Raw genomic sequence first — 16,437 nt, forward strand, 5'->3', positions numbered from 1 at the left:
AACACCTTGTGATACGCGCCAAGGCTTTTACACAAGTAGGTGAGGGAGGGGGGCAGGCGGTGGGGGCAGACATCGGCCCAGAGCAGGAGAACCATAAAAATGCTGGGTGATCCCCTGGGGACACAGGCGAGCCCATGCCTGCTCTGGGTTTGGCGGCTGATGTCACATGATGTCAGCTGCCCCTCCCATCTTCGTCCAGGCTCTTGTAAATAAAAGGCATCCTAGACTGACTTTTATTTGTGGACGGGTGGAACAATCATTTGGTGGTCGCCAACTATTCGCCTTCGCCAGCGGGCGGCGTCTAACCGCTCGGTAAGCAGAGAATGTACTTTGCTTACCGAACCACGTGAATCACCCCCCGAAATGAGGTGATGTTGTCCATAGCAACCAAACAGATTCTGCCTATCATTTTTAAGGATGTAATAGAGATATTATATACATTTTCTGATTGGTTCCTATAGACAACATCACCTATTTTCATTTTTAAAAGCTTTAAATGTAAATGTACCCCTAAGAGGCCATTGAAAGCTCACTCAATTTATTCATTTTCTTGGTATATGTAAAACCACTTGTGGACTTGACTTGCGCCGCCCAGACACAGGGCTGCTGTTTTGTCCAGCTGGGAATGGGCAGTATTCTGTTATTAGAGCCAAAAAACTAGCAGGAGACAAAAATACTTTTCCTGTGGAAATTCATGTTGATTCAACCACCAATGTGATAATCAGAGATGAAATGATGTCAGTAAATGCTCCCAAGCTGTGATATGTTTATTACTTTCTATGAAAACAATTTTATGTTCTTTCCTAGCAGGCAGTATGCAAATTGCACCCTGTGCACATAAGCTGACCTTAATAAGAAGATGGCCTTACTCTGCAGAGTTAGGATTTCAAAACAAATAACTAGATCCTTAAAATAACTATAATTTTACCACCATTCATCTATTATTAAACAAATACTGTCTCATTCTTGCCTACCCTCGCGGAATGGCCTGGAGACTCACGAAAATTGGGTCCGCCTCCGGGCCCCACATAAAGGTGGCCATGTACCCCACATATTCCTAAGGCTCCTGGACCTCCTGATCATGGCCCAGAATTGTCCTTCACCACATAGTTCAATGCTGCCATTCGCAGCAATTTGGGAAGGGGCGGTGCTAAAATTATGCAGATTGCATTATTTTGCATCACATTAGACCCACCCCTTCTCTGTAGAGCCACAAATCAAAGTATTTGGCTGTGATGGGGCAGGGCTTAATAACATCAGCATCTGCCCCACCCCCAGAAATGCAGATCAGTTTCTCCTTTCTGGTCTTTTTCTGGAGAAGAGCACTAAAAAGTAGGAAAGTGTGGTTTCATGAAATGGGGTCTACAGTAGTATCATACCTCCCAACTGTCCTGATTTTTGTGGGACAGTCCCGATTTTTTGGGGACTGTCCTGCATCCCATCCAAGGTCAGCAGACTCCCGCGGTGTGGGGGCAGTTGGGAGTTCTCCTGCCCGCCACTGCGGGGTGGCATGGCCAGCAGCTCAGAGATCTGAAAGCATGCCCCCCCCCAGCAGCGAAAATTGGGGTGGGACCTCATGGAAGAACAGCGATCATAGGCCACACCCCCTAGACCAGGGCTGGGCAATTGCGGCCCTCCAGATGTTGATGAACTACACATCCCAGGATGCTTTGCATTAGTTTAGCTATGTGGCCATCCTGAAACTGATGCAAGGCATGCTGGGATGTGTAGTTCATCAACATCTGGAGGGCCGCAATTGCCCAGCCCTGCCCTAGACACTAGGTCACACCCCCAAATATTGAGACATCCCTCCTGCCTCCTATTCAAATTTGGGGAGGTATGTAAATATGTATTAATGCTAATATTGAGGAATCAGTGGCACATTTTCAGTCTTCTCACCATGGGGGTTATTCTGGTTCACTCGCAAAGGCAAATTCCTTCTCAAATGGATAAAACCATGTGCACTGCAGGTGGAGCAGGTATAACATGTGCAGAGAGAATTAGATTTGGGTGGGGTTTTACTTCAAAGTGAGATCTATATTGCAGTGTAAAAATAAAGCTGTCAGTATTTACCCTGCACAGAAATAATTCACCCAAATCTAAATCTCTCTGCATATGTTACATCTGCCCCCCCCCCCCCCCCCCTGCAGTGCACATGGTTTTGTCCATTTGAGAAGGAATTTGCCTTTGTGGGTTAACCAGAATAAGGGCCCATGTCTCCACTCTGGGCTGCCATCCAAGATCAGAACAGTGTAGGGTGTGTGCCAAAATATTCTCTTGCCCCGGTTCTGCACCCTGTTCCAGATATGAAACACCAGTGCTTTATAGGACATATTTATTTTATAATCAGGTTTTTTACCACATAGTTAAAAATTCTTATCAATGATTATTGAATTGCAATCTTATGTTTTGCTGATAGTCCTGCCATTTGTAAAAGAAAAGTGCTTCTTCAGGGGCTATGCTACTGAGTATGTTTGGGCGGCCAGTCCTGGAGAGGGATCCTAGAGATCCCTATCCTGGTAACTTTTGCAATGTGTAATTGCCCCACCCCCATAAATTTGCAGAGATCACCAAAACCATATTTTATTTAATAGGCCCCTATAATGGTGATTCAGAGTCCTTTATATTATACTGTTCATGTCAGAACTTACAAAAACCTGCCCAAGTTAATTTGCATCAGAGCCCCTTTGTTTGCTTATTGTGTAATTACAGATATAGAAGATTACATTACATGTAAAAAAATTATAACTCAAAATTATATTCAAACCAGGTAAATAAAATGAGACTTTGTTTTTTATAGAAAAAGAAAAACATTTCTCACTGTATAATATAACACCATTAAGAGCAGGTCACCCAAGTGACACAGAGGTGCCAAAGTTATATACAGACCTTCCTTAGGTCTTGGCTCACAATGGCTATCCTATTGTTCTCAGCAGCAATACAACACATAGAACAATACAGTAGGCGATTAGCAGAATAATCCCATTACTCACTCAGTCCTATTAAAGGGCTAGATGAGGAAGGCTCTATCTGTAATTAAGCTTTAAATTAAATTAAACAAAAACTCATTATGATAAATCCTTTATTAGGATTTTAGTTCTAAATGGGAAAATAATGCATCCTAGAAATCAGTTGACCATGTATATACCATGTTCAAAATCAAGAGAAAGCAATATACTGTACAGATGCGTCCTCATACATCTTTGCTGCAGTCCGGGACATCTCAAGCAAGGGAAAGGCCCATGTACAGTCTTCTTCTGGGCCAGCAACGCTCTTGACTGTGGGCACTAAGGTCACTAGGGAACCCTAGTACTGCCTCAGAGTCTAAAGCACATGTGCAGGAAAATTTAGCAGCTGCAATTTTATCAGTTATTTTCCAACCACTCATGCGCGAAACACACTGAAAATGTCTGCAGTGCGATTTTCCCAGTGAATTCTGCAGTGCTGTGATGCAGGACTTCAAAGGGTAAGAATTGCCCCCGGGGACCCATGTGCACCACACAATGCACTCATTATACATATGACTAATGCCGTAGAGAAGGGGGGAGTGGGTACTTTGTTAACCAGGCCCAGGTCTATTGGAGGAGCCCGGGGGAGGTGCTCACCCCCGTTGCAGGGAGTATGGAGTATAGGTTGTATGGAGGTCAGGCTGCCGCAGCAGCAGAGCCTCTCTCCCCAGCTGTAGTGGTAGCCTGTCATCCCTCTTCCTCTCATATATATATATATATATATATATATATATTATTTTTTTTTCACGGAAGTGTAGCCCCGCCCCTGATGCCCCACTCCCTCACTGTGACCACGCCTCCTCAATTTTTACGCAGCCCTGACGTCCTCTTGGCGGCCCTGAATATGCCAAAGCTGCTGCATGCCAGATCCTGTGAGACTTTGCTAGCGCCGGGCATCTTTTTTGACCAAAAATCATCTTAGGGGCAAAACCCAGACACGGGAGGCAACCCTTAGATACCCTCTCATGGCGGGACCTGCAAGATACTGTTCCTAAATAATGCTGCATTAATCCTGTGTTGTCTCATATCCTGTTATTCTAAGTGCACATAAATACAATTACTGGTTAAGTTATTCAACCCCCATAACATACGTTCTGCTAATATAATGCACAGTAGTGATCTCCTTTGGGTAACACTAGGCAACTATAGACCTCCAGCAAATTCTAGATACCGTACTTCATTTTTTTAAATGGTAGAATCTTATATATATAAATAATAACCACATAGTCATATAGTCATATATCATATACACTCATTTGCATATGCAGGGTGAGATTTAATAGGATGAGAGATTCAGAAAGTGAGAGATTTGGGAAGAAATCTCCAGGTTTTTTAAAGCGGCAATCATTTACACTTCAAAATCAAACTGGTTTTGCAGTGTTAATGATTGCTGCTTAAAAAAACAGGAGATTTCTTCCCAAATCTCTCACTTTCTGAATCTCTCATCCTATTAAATCTCACCCGTTGTGTCAATATTTTTACGTGATGCTCATATGTAATTTCAACCACTGTAGATATACTTCCATCTCGGTGTTAATTAGCTTCAATGCCATACAGTATACCCAGAAGATTGTTAACCAAGATTCATTTATTGGTGCACTTAAATGTAACAATTTTATAGAACAACATTTTGGGCCACAAATACAAGCCATCAAAACATTTCATTTTACAAAATCTTTTTCTCCCATGTCTGTCTCCAAGTGGTTTGAGCACTGGGGGCTGCAAAAGGTGAGGTCTCTGCTCCATCAGATTCAGTATCCATGGGCAACCTACTTTATGGCATAAAGGCCAGTCAAATGTGCATAGCTACTGGTGCCATGCACCTGTCCGTTCCCAATCACCTTGAGGGCTTGCCAGAGGGTGAGGGCACAGGAACAGCAGGTTAGGACCAAGTTTGTATCATTTGCAGCTCAGTCCCCTGCACCATGGTTTCCTCTAATGGCACTTCAATGTCCTCATGGTCTTCCGTGGTAGGTGCTTCCTTTACATGTTAGAGAAAAATATTATAAAATATAGCTGTTAATACACTTGGCATTAAGTTTGGCAGGTACAATATCTTGTGCCTTACAAGCATTGATGACCCGTATTAATGATTTACTGGACATCAATACCAGCCGAAGTGTTCTGTAGCAGTTCTCCAAATACACTTGCAGGAACCAGTATTGTTCGCTCTTACATGACACTGGTACTCCTGAAGCCGATCTATCAGGGCTCTCTGGAATCACAGTACCTGTTAAGATGAATAGCAACAATTGATGTGATATATATATATATATATATATATATATATAGATAGATAGATAGATAGATAGATAGATAGCAATGCACATATAAATTAATCAATAATCTACATGACACATAGAATTCAGACCATAAAAATGGTAGTTTTATTTGAACACAATTGTAAAAATGGTGTCTGTCTTCACCAATGATACAGGCATCAGTAAGGCAGCCGGGAGCAGCTTCCCTGCCCGTCTCCACTTCAGGGAGATGGGCAGGGGATCAGGGGGAGCTGGGGGCAGAGCAGGCAGAGGGGCAGAGCCGGGTGGGTGCCGGACACGGTCCCGACAGTCGGGAACCCGAAAGTCATTTACCCGACGTCGGGATCCCGATTGTCAAAACGCTGACAGCCGGGGGCCCGACGGCCACCCGCTATTTTCCCTTGTGGGGGTCCACGACCCCCATAGAGGGAGAATAGAATAGGTGGCTCGCTACCCGCAGCGTGGCGAGCGCAGTGAGCCCGCAAGGGGCTTTGTTGCGCTCGCCATGCTATCTGAGTCTGGGCAGTTGGGATCCCGACGTCGGGCTAATGACTGTCGAGATCCCGACTGTCGGAACCCCATACCACACCCGAGCTGGGTGGAGGGCTGCTTCAGCCTCTGACAGAACAAGGTATGCAAGCGGCTTGTGCACGTGCGCCCCCTTCTGGCCGCGGGTGGCAAATGGAGATAGAATCACCAGGAGCAGCTCAAATGAGAGCTGCTCCATCTGTATATATATATATATATATATATATATATATATATATATATATATATATATATATATATATAGATACGTGAATGAGAGTCACTCCGCAGGCTTACTTAAATGTAAAATTCCTTTAACCTCTTAGGCATATTAGTGGTATTAGTGCACTCTAATACTTCTGTGTAAGTGGCTTGGCCATATTCATTCATTTTTTGAGCAGCATTTGGCACTAATATGGATCAGCAAACTTTTCATAGTGCATCACAGAAATACTTTATACTTAATATAGGGATGTTCACTTAACAGGGTGGTTTTGGTGAAATTTTATTATTCTATTGGTCACAAACGTCATTCATGCGCATTTCGGGTGTTTTGAGGAACCTTTTCTGAAACTATTGGTATAGAGCGGATGTCTGCTCTACACCAGATCAGTTCTGGTGTAGGATCTGCTTATCCACCAAGAGATACATTCAGATGCATTCCTGGTGCAAATGATGGCAAGACCCGCAAATATAATCTACCAAAATACTCAAATAATTAAAATAAGTCCTAACATACTGGTGATTAATGTTCCATTGTTTAATATTCAGACCAAAATCTATAAACCCATTCCCAACCACAGCCCCATTCCCCTTACGCACACACTGACAGTAATTTCATTCTTAGGATAAAGTATTGTGACCAATATCTAAGGAAAGTGACCTCCAGGATTAATTGAAGTTCTTTTAAATATCGAAACAAAGATGAATCATGTGAAAAGATTTTTACGCCAGCTCTTTAGATGTTAATGTGCTTTTATCTAAAATCATAAAAGATTGATCACCGAGATCTCAAAGTTCCTTTCAGACCTTTAATGCTGCTTTCATAATCCAAGAAGGCTGAAAAATGATGCGTTTCACAGGTCAAGAACACCGACAGGCCCAAGAGGTGGATAAGGGTCCACAGTAGGGCCTTTAAAAGGGGCATCACAGGAGCTTATTTTCAGGGGAAGGGTCATAGCAGAGCTCAAAAAGAGCATCAGGCCTCAAAAAGAGCTTAGAGGTGGACATTTTTTAAATTTTTTAGCAATTTTACCTGCCACCACTTGGGGTTTTTCAGATCAAATCGCAGTTGTGTGAATTCGCACGTTGATCGATTATCGATCAACTGTACATGCATACGGATGCAAGAGGCCAAACAGAATCAGCGATTACTCTATTTGCAAGCAGAGCACCAGTTAATTGACAGGAAGTGACCATTTGTGGGTGGTAACCGACCGTGATCTGGAAGTGCCAGGGAAAATGCAGGCATGTCCAAGTGTTTGTGGGGAAGGCGTGTGACGTCAGCTCCAGACCTTGATCGGCCTGATTCTATCGCACCAGCAGAGAAGGTTCTTGGTTACGCACAGACTACACAGATTGGAAAAATAATTTGATTGTGAGTTGCGAATGGATTTGCAGCTATTGGCATGATTTTCACAATCTATTCGCAGCCTTGCACAGGGCGGGATTTCACATTGGGGGGGTGGAGGTTATCCGATCGAAGGGGTCTGCAATTTTGCAGAACAGCGAACAGGTCTCAATAGCTCTCATTGTAAGCATGACTCCATGTTGGCCCAGAATATTGCTGGGACTTATATGTTTCTGATTTCATTAATTATATTACGTTTTTTGCTCCAAAAATTATTGCTTATAGAAACAAGTGTGCAAAACATTTCGAAAAAGTCTGCTTTCTGTAAGAAGAATGAAGAATGATATGAAAAACCAATATATTCTATTTGTATCCACTGATGTGGTTATAGTACACCACCAATGAGCACTTGGCACTGGGCTTTAGCATGAAATGTAGATGATAAGTACAGCAATTAGCCACATCATACAATGAAAATATTTTTATAAATTATATTTTTCGATTGATTCACAATTACATTATTTTAATCACTGCAGACACTTATAGTATGGTCTAGTGATAATGGAGTTACAGAATGAATTATACATGACATATGTTCCTAGAAGTGAGTCAGGGTACAGACTGATGTGTAATAAGGAGAAGCAATGGTGACACACAGTAAATATATTAATACATTTATATGTTAGTGTAACAGTTCTGAGCTTTTTCATTGCACAAGATCTGCTACTGTAGTATTTAGGAAAAGAAAGGTTTACATATTAGTGATTAATGAGGTTGACAATAGAGGGCAAATGTAAAAGAGCGTGAGATTCAGAAAGTGAGAGATTTTGGGAGCGGTTTCCCATTTTTTTAAAAGCGGCAACCAATTACATGGCAAAATCAACCCTTTGAGTGCCAAGGGAAATTGTCAAAATGAGTGTAAAAATTGCTAAGAAAACATTTTTATTCATAATAACTATTTGTTTATTATTATTTATTAACAGTTTCTTATATAGCGCACACACTTATTCCACAGTGGTTTACAGAGGACAGTTGAACATTTACATCAGTCTCTGCCCCAGTGGAGCTTACAATCTATATTCCCTACCACATGTACACGCACACACAGACATTCTAGGGTTAATTTTTGTTGGAAGGCAATTGACCTACCAGTATATTTCTTGGATTGTTGGAGGAAACCAGAGTACCCAGAGTAAACCCACGCAAGTACAGGGAGAATATACAAACGGGCGCCCTCATCAGGTGACCACAGAAAAGCAGCATTCTGAGAAAAGTAGCTCTCCAGAGGACATATTAACAGGGAGCAACCGCCGGCTTTAAATATGGCAACGTTTTAGTGCCCAATTTTATTTTAAGTGGCACTTATTCAGGTCTAAAGTACATGCACAAGGTCAACACTGCACAAGGTCAACATTGGAAAAAGGTCAACACACACAAAGGTAGACATGGAAAACGTCAACACATGAAAAGTTCTACATAAGTATTTCAAGTTTTTTGGTGTCACTGTTGACATTTGAGGAACTGGACCCTCAATTAGTGCACCGCGTCCCATCACAGGGCTCACTCCGCTACTGCTACGCTAGGCATAATTCCCAGTTAGAATCCACATGGATGGGGAAATATGAAAAGGAAAAAAAAAATCCCCCCCCCATATAAATACTTCTAATTTGTCATGTGTCGACATATTTATTGCGTCAGAATTCTGTCAACCATGTGTACAGTATATCGACCATATGTTACCAACCTATTCACTGTCAATCTAGACGTTGTCAGCCATCCGGATACCACTTTAAATACCATTCATTTTTATATTTTCTAAACTCATTCCAGTATGCATTTTTTATTTGAGATTTTAATTATCCAAGAGACATACATAAAATCTCCCATAAATAAAACACAGTAATGCGGAATCCATTGTGGGTCATAAACCATTGTAAAACTGCATAAGAAACCGTCTATAAACATGTCACAATCCACAATCCTACATGCTGCTGTTGCCAGCAATATAGGTTAAGTTGCTGCATTTACATAGACATATATAATTAAATTTCTCAATGTGTTTCCGTAACCACACTGTAGAAAGTCAATAGAAAATGCTGAGATCTAAATATATACGGCATGCAGACAGAAGCAAATGACAAACAACCCTTGTTAAACAATAGAGTTCAGTTCATTGGCAACCGCTGTCCGTGGTGCTGAAAGGAGACTTTTCTTGTGACCTTGAATATGGCTTTACTCTTAAGGTGCCCATACACTAGTAAGATTTATCTTCAGATCTGGCTGGTTGGAACAAAAACATGGTTATGGATGAGTGACAGTTTGTCAGTTTTCCAGCATTTCCAAGCAAATGGTCAACTGTCATATGCTCTCATCCATAACCAAGTTTTTGTTCCAACCATCCAGATCTGAAGATAAATCTGCGTGTGTATGGCCACCTTTACATACACACACGAACCCCCTTGACAGCTGGGTGAACAGGAATATTATACTTCTTTAAAGGTGCCCCATACACGGTGCCTTTTTCAGGTGTGATTCGATCCGTGCTCCCATTGCACTGCACAGAAAGTCTGTGCAGCCTGTGCTTTTAGTACTAGATTGCATCATACTGTATCTAGTTTAAAAAGCACGGTGCTGTAGCACATTGTATGCTTTTTGTACTAGATACAATGCAATCTAGTACTAAAAGCACAGAGTTAATCACACTGTGTATGGGCACCTGATGATTAAAACATGTTTAAAAATCTCGATTCACAATCTCTATTCCAACCCAAAATGGCCAGGATTGGCAAATAAGGGATTTTTAAAATGCAGAATTTCTCATTCCCTGACAGATCACCCATCATTAATTGCTGATGATCGGCTGATCCAGCAGGTGTGGCCAGGTCAGAAAATCAGGGAAACGTCCATGTATATGATAACAAAATATGTTTGTGACTGCTGCTATATTGAACACAAATACAATTATTATTTTTGATTTGTAGGGCCCCATAATGCTGGGTAATTGTAAAACACTCAAGATAATACAAGAAAATCCAAATGGATAGAACAACAAGGGTGGAGATATTTGCCAAAAAGGTCATACACACTAAACATCAATCAATTGCCATTTTTAGTTGATATTTTGAGCATCTCTCACAGACTCATTGGCACTCAATTAAGGCTACATTTGACTGAATCTATGTGGCAAACCGGTAATTTTTCAATACAAATTGGCAAAGCACAGGGACTAGGAATTATTCTGTCAAATTAGGTTTCGATCCTTTTCTAAAGTATCTCCGAAAGTAAATGTTTTTAGGATTCTATTAATCAAGTCTGAGTGAATTATTCTGTTCACTGTAATAATCTCATTCACAAAAATTGTCAAAACATGATATTTGCATTAATGAGGAAGGAACAAAAAATTGCCTTATGCAACGGTTGTACAACCTGCTGTCGGGTCTCAGGCTAAACCCAGGACAGTAGAGAGCCTGACTGGGACCAGGTATTTTGCTGGGGGCATGGCCCAATCATGGGAGGCATGGCCATGTACCGTTAAAATAAAATACAGAAAAATTAGTACTTTAAATGTCTCCCTGGCCACACAGCACCGCAACACACCGCAGCATGTGCTGGGTTGAGAAGAGATGTTGAAGCTCCTGCTTCCAAGGGGGAGGACCAGGGCCCCCACTGGGCCCCACTGTCAGATCAAGTTATTAGTACCCCTCCCCCACTCTTGGCACCCCTGGCTGGACCTCAAGGTCGACTCCAGGTGTGACACAGTGACAGTGGATTCAATTAAACTGTGTTTTATTCTCATATCAGATACAGATACAAGTGTTTTATGACAGCTTAACCATTCCTGTATTCTGCCACCAGAAGGAAATTATTAACCAGGGAAATTCATTGTACTTATTTTCAAACACAAAACCTTGTGCTATTTGCAGCATAAATAATATCATACTGAGACAATAATGTAGCAGCGAACAATGGAAATTATAGCTCCAGTGTTTGTCATAATTTTCGTACCAACAAACGGTGACTCAAACAATCAGCTTCAATACACATATAATGGTTAGGCACACTTTCCTTACCTCACATCAACGCTACAATGGAAACAAATGATCGCTTTGGTGAAATTTGTCTTGATCCTACAGAACAATCTGCTGCTGACTTGTACATCCTGCAGCTCTCTACATTACAGCTCCCACTATTAAGGGGATTAGTTATGCTTAAACAGAACCTAAAGACTCTTTAAAGTGCCAAAAAACACTTTGGTACAAACAAAACAGATTTAAATCAGATTACACACATCATTTCCTCAGCCACCTGCCTATAGAGCCCATCATACAGTATCTCTTAATTGCTTCATTAAATCAATTAGAAAATGCTATACTGTACATATAAATATAGCCACATCAGGAAGTTGGCAGATCAGCTCTAAGCCTTTGTTCTGAACCCCCACAGCCCCATCATATGAAATGGATATTAGATTTAAATGCTCAATATTTAATAACACAATATTGCATTTCAATAAACTTTATTAATCTAACATGCAGGCAAGTTTGTATGACTCACTTGTTCATGGTGCTCAATACCCATACTGATTGTGTTCACAAGAATAGCTATCATGATCCCACGGTTGAAGTACTTGCTGTCCACTATGCCTCTGAGTTTCACACGGATTTGTACGCAGATTTTTTCACATAGGCCTTCATCACCATCTTCCTCTTCCTCTTTGTCAAGCTCAGATGTGCTGTCACCGCTGCCCTTCTCGCTGGCTTGTTCCTGGCTCCCCTCTTGACTGGACTTTGTGCTGTCTGGGGCAGAATGCTTTCGCCCATCATCCCATTTAACTTTGGTACATTGAGGACAGTTTGAAGGGTCAGATGTAAGCGTCATTGCAATGGGCTGCACAATAGCATGGGGGGTATAATCCAGTTGGCTGTGCTTTTGACATACCCCTAAGACAAAATAAATAGATACTTTTGAGCATCATATGGAAATGTAGGTATTTATGCAGCTGTCCATAACTCATTTGACATATTTACTAACATGCAAGTTTACCCATTGTTAGAAGACAGAAGCTTTATAGTTACATAGTAGTTACGGGATGCAGTGTAAATCCCGGCGGTCGGAATCCCGACGCTGGAATCCCGATCGCCGAAATCGCGACACTTTCTCCCTCCGGGGGTGTCCACGACTACCCCGGAGGGAGAATAAATTAGTGTGCCGAGCGTAGCGAGGCACCGGGCCCGCTGTGTGGCGAGCGCAGCGAGCCCGCAAGGGGGTGCGATCCACGCCCCCCCCTTGTCGGTATTTCGGCGATCGGGATTCCAGCATCGGGATTCTGAATGCCGGGATCCCGACCGCCGGGATTTAATACTGAATCCGTAGTTACATAGGCTGAATAAAGACTTGCATCCATCGAGTTCAACCTAGGTTTTAATAGCTTATCCCTTGTTATATGTAGTGTATTCTGATAGGTTTAAAGACAGATTATGATTGTTATTTGTACCCCTGGATGTTTTTAACCAATAAATGTTTGTCCAACTTTATTTTAAACGTATTTATTGTGCCTGCCGATACCACTTCTCCAGGAAGAGAGTTCCATAGTTTGGTTGCCCTTACTGTGAAAAATGTTTTCCTTCTAAGGGAACTCAATTACCCAGTGCCTCCCCGCTTAGGTTATAACTAGCACACTGGTTATGTCTCCCAAGGTGCATAACCTTCCATTTATCCACTTTGAACCTCATCTTCCACTTTTTTGCTCATCTAGTTTATTAGGATCATTCTGAAGCGCGGAGACATCCTCGGTTGATCTAATAATTCTACTCAGTTTTGTATCGTCCGCAAAGATGGATACATTGCTGAGTAATCCCAGCCCAATATCGATAACAAATATGTTAAATAAAGTGGGCCCAAGTACCGAACCCTGTGGCACTCCACTTAGTACTGGTATCATATCTGATACGGCACTGTTCACAACCACTCTCTGCTCTCTATTACAGAGCCAGTTCCCTACCCATCTACAGATTCTTTCCCCTAACCCCAGGCCAAGGAAATGTAATTAGACATGTAGATGATCCCACATACGTACTGTACACCTATCTCCACATGGGGGGTTAGCTTGTTTGTCAGGGCAAAGACAATGCCGACACAAAAGAAGCAGAACCATGCATTGTGCAACACTTTATCTCACTCAGGGACAGATGTAGGAAGCTTCAAAAAGTGATAAAGTGGGGAGTGATAAGCAGCCAGCCAATCAGCGGGTATGGATCATTAGGTCTACAAGATGTTGGTCGACAAGCACTGGGTCGACACCATTAGGTTGACATTCAAATATGTTGACATGGGTCTAGGTCGACACAATCATTAGGTCGACATAATCATTAGGTTGACATGGGCAAGGTCACCAGTCAAAAGGTCGACATGGGGTTTTTCACTGTTTTTTGACCCGATTGTCAACAGTGTCGACATGGACACTGAAACGTAGCACCGTGTCCCCTTGCATGCTTCAGGCACGGTGCCTCGCTTTGCTCAACACACAATTTTATTCTCCCACCATGCTCTAATGGATGGTAAGGCATGAAATACCGCCTGTCGGCACATGTTGGCTCAAAAAACAGTGAAAATCTCCATGTCGACCTTTTGACTTCGACCTTGCCCATGTCGACCTAATGCTTGTGTCAACCTAATGACCTGTCGACCTAGACCCATGTCGATCTAATGACCATATCCCCAATCGGCTTCTACAGATGGGGCAGGCCTCTTCCTTGCTGGCGAATCGCCAGAACGTCAGCACTGGCGATCAGCCAGCGGCCTGCCTCACCATCTGACTGAGACGCACGTGCGTGTCACACGCACGCGCATCTCAATCTCCGTCGGCGGGGCGATGGGAACCCTGTCCGTCTCCACCTCAGGAAGACGGACAGGGTTGGCGGGGGGTGTGGGCAGGCGGCGGGGTCCCCGGGTTACCGCCGACAAGCCGGCGGTGACCCAGGGGAGCGGCTGGAAGCGCCGTCGGAAGGGGACACGCGCGCCTCTCGTGCGCGCGCGTCCCCTTCTCCTTATGCAGATGGCGCTGGCGGGGGATGGCGGCTGGCGTCGCCATCGACCATCCCCTGCCAAGATGGGACCTGCCCCATCTGTATCTGTCATTTTTCAAACCCAGCCTGCAACATGGCAGGAAGGAGCTGATTGGCTGGTTGTTTGTCACTCTCCATTTGATCACTTTTTGACCCTTGATAATTCTGGCCCTTAATCTGAAACGTTATACTAATACCTGTGCAACAAACACAGTATTTCTAAATGGCTGGGAGACAACGGGGTCATTAATTACTCACAGCTGTGAGTAAGTGTGGCTATAGGCTGCATTGATGGTACCTCTAGACATGCATGTGCAAAAGTCCACATTGTGCTAATGTTGGTTGGTGTTGAATTGACTCCTTTGAGAAAGTTTGGAAGCAGCTACAATATAAATAAAGTGATAAATTCAGAAATAGATGCAAAAGTCTAAATATCCCTACCCATGGCAGAGCCTGCAAGTCACATTATGAGCATTGGATCATACTGTACGCCACCAGAGCTGGCCCTAACCAATTTGATGCCCTAGGCAAGATTTTTGTTGGTGCCCCCTAGTAATCTCACCAACTAAATTGGTTGCAGCATCAGATCTCTGAGCAACCATCAGGTTACTCAGGATGTCTGGAAAACTGCGCTGCTGGGGCCAGTGAAGTTTTATCTGGCGGCATAGCTATGGGCTCTGGCATGCCCAGAAATAGGGGCAGACATCATTTCTGGAACACTCCCCATTGCTGCCTCAGGAGCCTGTAACCTGTCAATGAGGCTGTCTCCTACAGGGCACTGAGCCGGATGCTGCAGCACCAGACATGCTCAGTGCAGCTCCAGCACACTCCTGAGAACACTGGGCAACTGGGCAATTTCTGAATCAGCCCCTTAGCTCCGTGCATGCAGTGAATGTGCCATTGTGGCTGAATTATGTTCAACTTTGAGACAGGCAAAAAATATTCTATGAAAAGGAATGAACAGTAGGTGGCGCTGTATACATCAGCCAAAATGCTAATTCATTATAAAAACAATGTAATATAACAGCACAAATACACATAAATACAATAACAAGTCACAATGCAATTCTAAACATATCACTGTCACTTACGGGAATGTATTCAAATATGCATATGCAATTAATCACTTCAATCAAAAATGAATGAAGAATCTTTTATAAACATATCCACCGATAGCTAATTATAGACGATAATATCCTTACTAGTTACTGTAATATCATGGGGAGGGGAACAAAGGGGCAGGTTTATTAGGTATATGGTCGTTAGGTCTACACATATTAGGTCGACATGCATTGGGTAGACCAGTGAAGGTCGACGTGGCTTAGGTGGACACATATAATTGGTCGACATTTCTAAGTCTGACAGAGTTGGAAGGTCAACACATGCATTAAGTCGACAATGGCTAGGTCAACAGTCAAAAGGTTGACACGAGTTTATTGCGTTTTTTTAAGCCGGCGTGTGCCAACAGTCAGTTTTTCATGCACTACCCGGGGCCACTACTAAGCAGCCTTAGGCATTTGCCTAGGGCGCCGGCCACTGGAGGGCGGCAGTTTGGAGCACCCCCCTACCAGAATGGAGGTCAGCGCTATCCACAACTCTGTCATTTGCAAAATGACAGTTGGGGGTGGATTGGCTGGTGTATTATCACCAGCCACTTTATCACTTCTCTAGTGATTTATCACTTCTCTTCCCTTTGCAGTCCAAATTTTGTTTTTGCAATTCAAACAATCTGGTTTAAATGTTTACATTTTTTGTTTCATACAGTGCATCTCTCAGGCCAAATTAGCAGCCACACGACACCCATATGCAGCCCTGACTGGCTGAGCCGCTGTCTATCACCTCTTCAAGGTCGTTGATTGAATGAGCCAGGTCCTTGGCTCAGCCTGCACTTGCAGTCCCTCCCCGCAGGCGACTGCATGTGTGATAGCAGCAGCAGCAGCCAGAGAGTTCCCCTTGAAACAGCAGTGCCCCGTACTGCAGCATGGAGAAGCGGGAGAGGGCACCAG

At 43.1% G+C, this 16,437-nt stretch overlaps 1 protein-coding gene across 5 annotated transcripts in view; it reads right to left on the reverse strand.

Moving 5' to 3' along the window:
• CACNA1I (calcium voltage-gated channel subunit alpha1 I) overlaps positions 1-16,437 on the reverse strand; it is a 694,988-nt gene that overhangs the window by 166,251 nt on the left and 512,300 nt on the right. For all 5 annotated transcript variants that reach the window (XM_083156129.1, XM_083156128.1, XM_083156130.1 and 2 more), the window contains exon 10: positions 11,922-12,307. In XM_083156129.1, coding sequence (XP_083012255.1) covers positions 11,922-12,307 — 386 coding nt within the window. The remainder of the gene's footprint in view (positions 1-11,921; positions 12,308-16,437) is intronic.

This window comes from Crinia signifera, chromosome 8, assembly GCF_055691185.1.
Source record: "Crinia signifera chromosome 8, ASM5569118v1, whole genome shotgun sequence".
Lineage (NCBI taxonomy): Eukaryota > Metazoa > Chordata > Amphibia > Anura > Myobatrachidae > Crinia > Crinia signifera.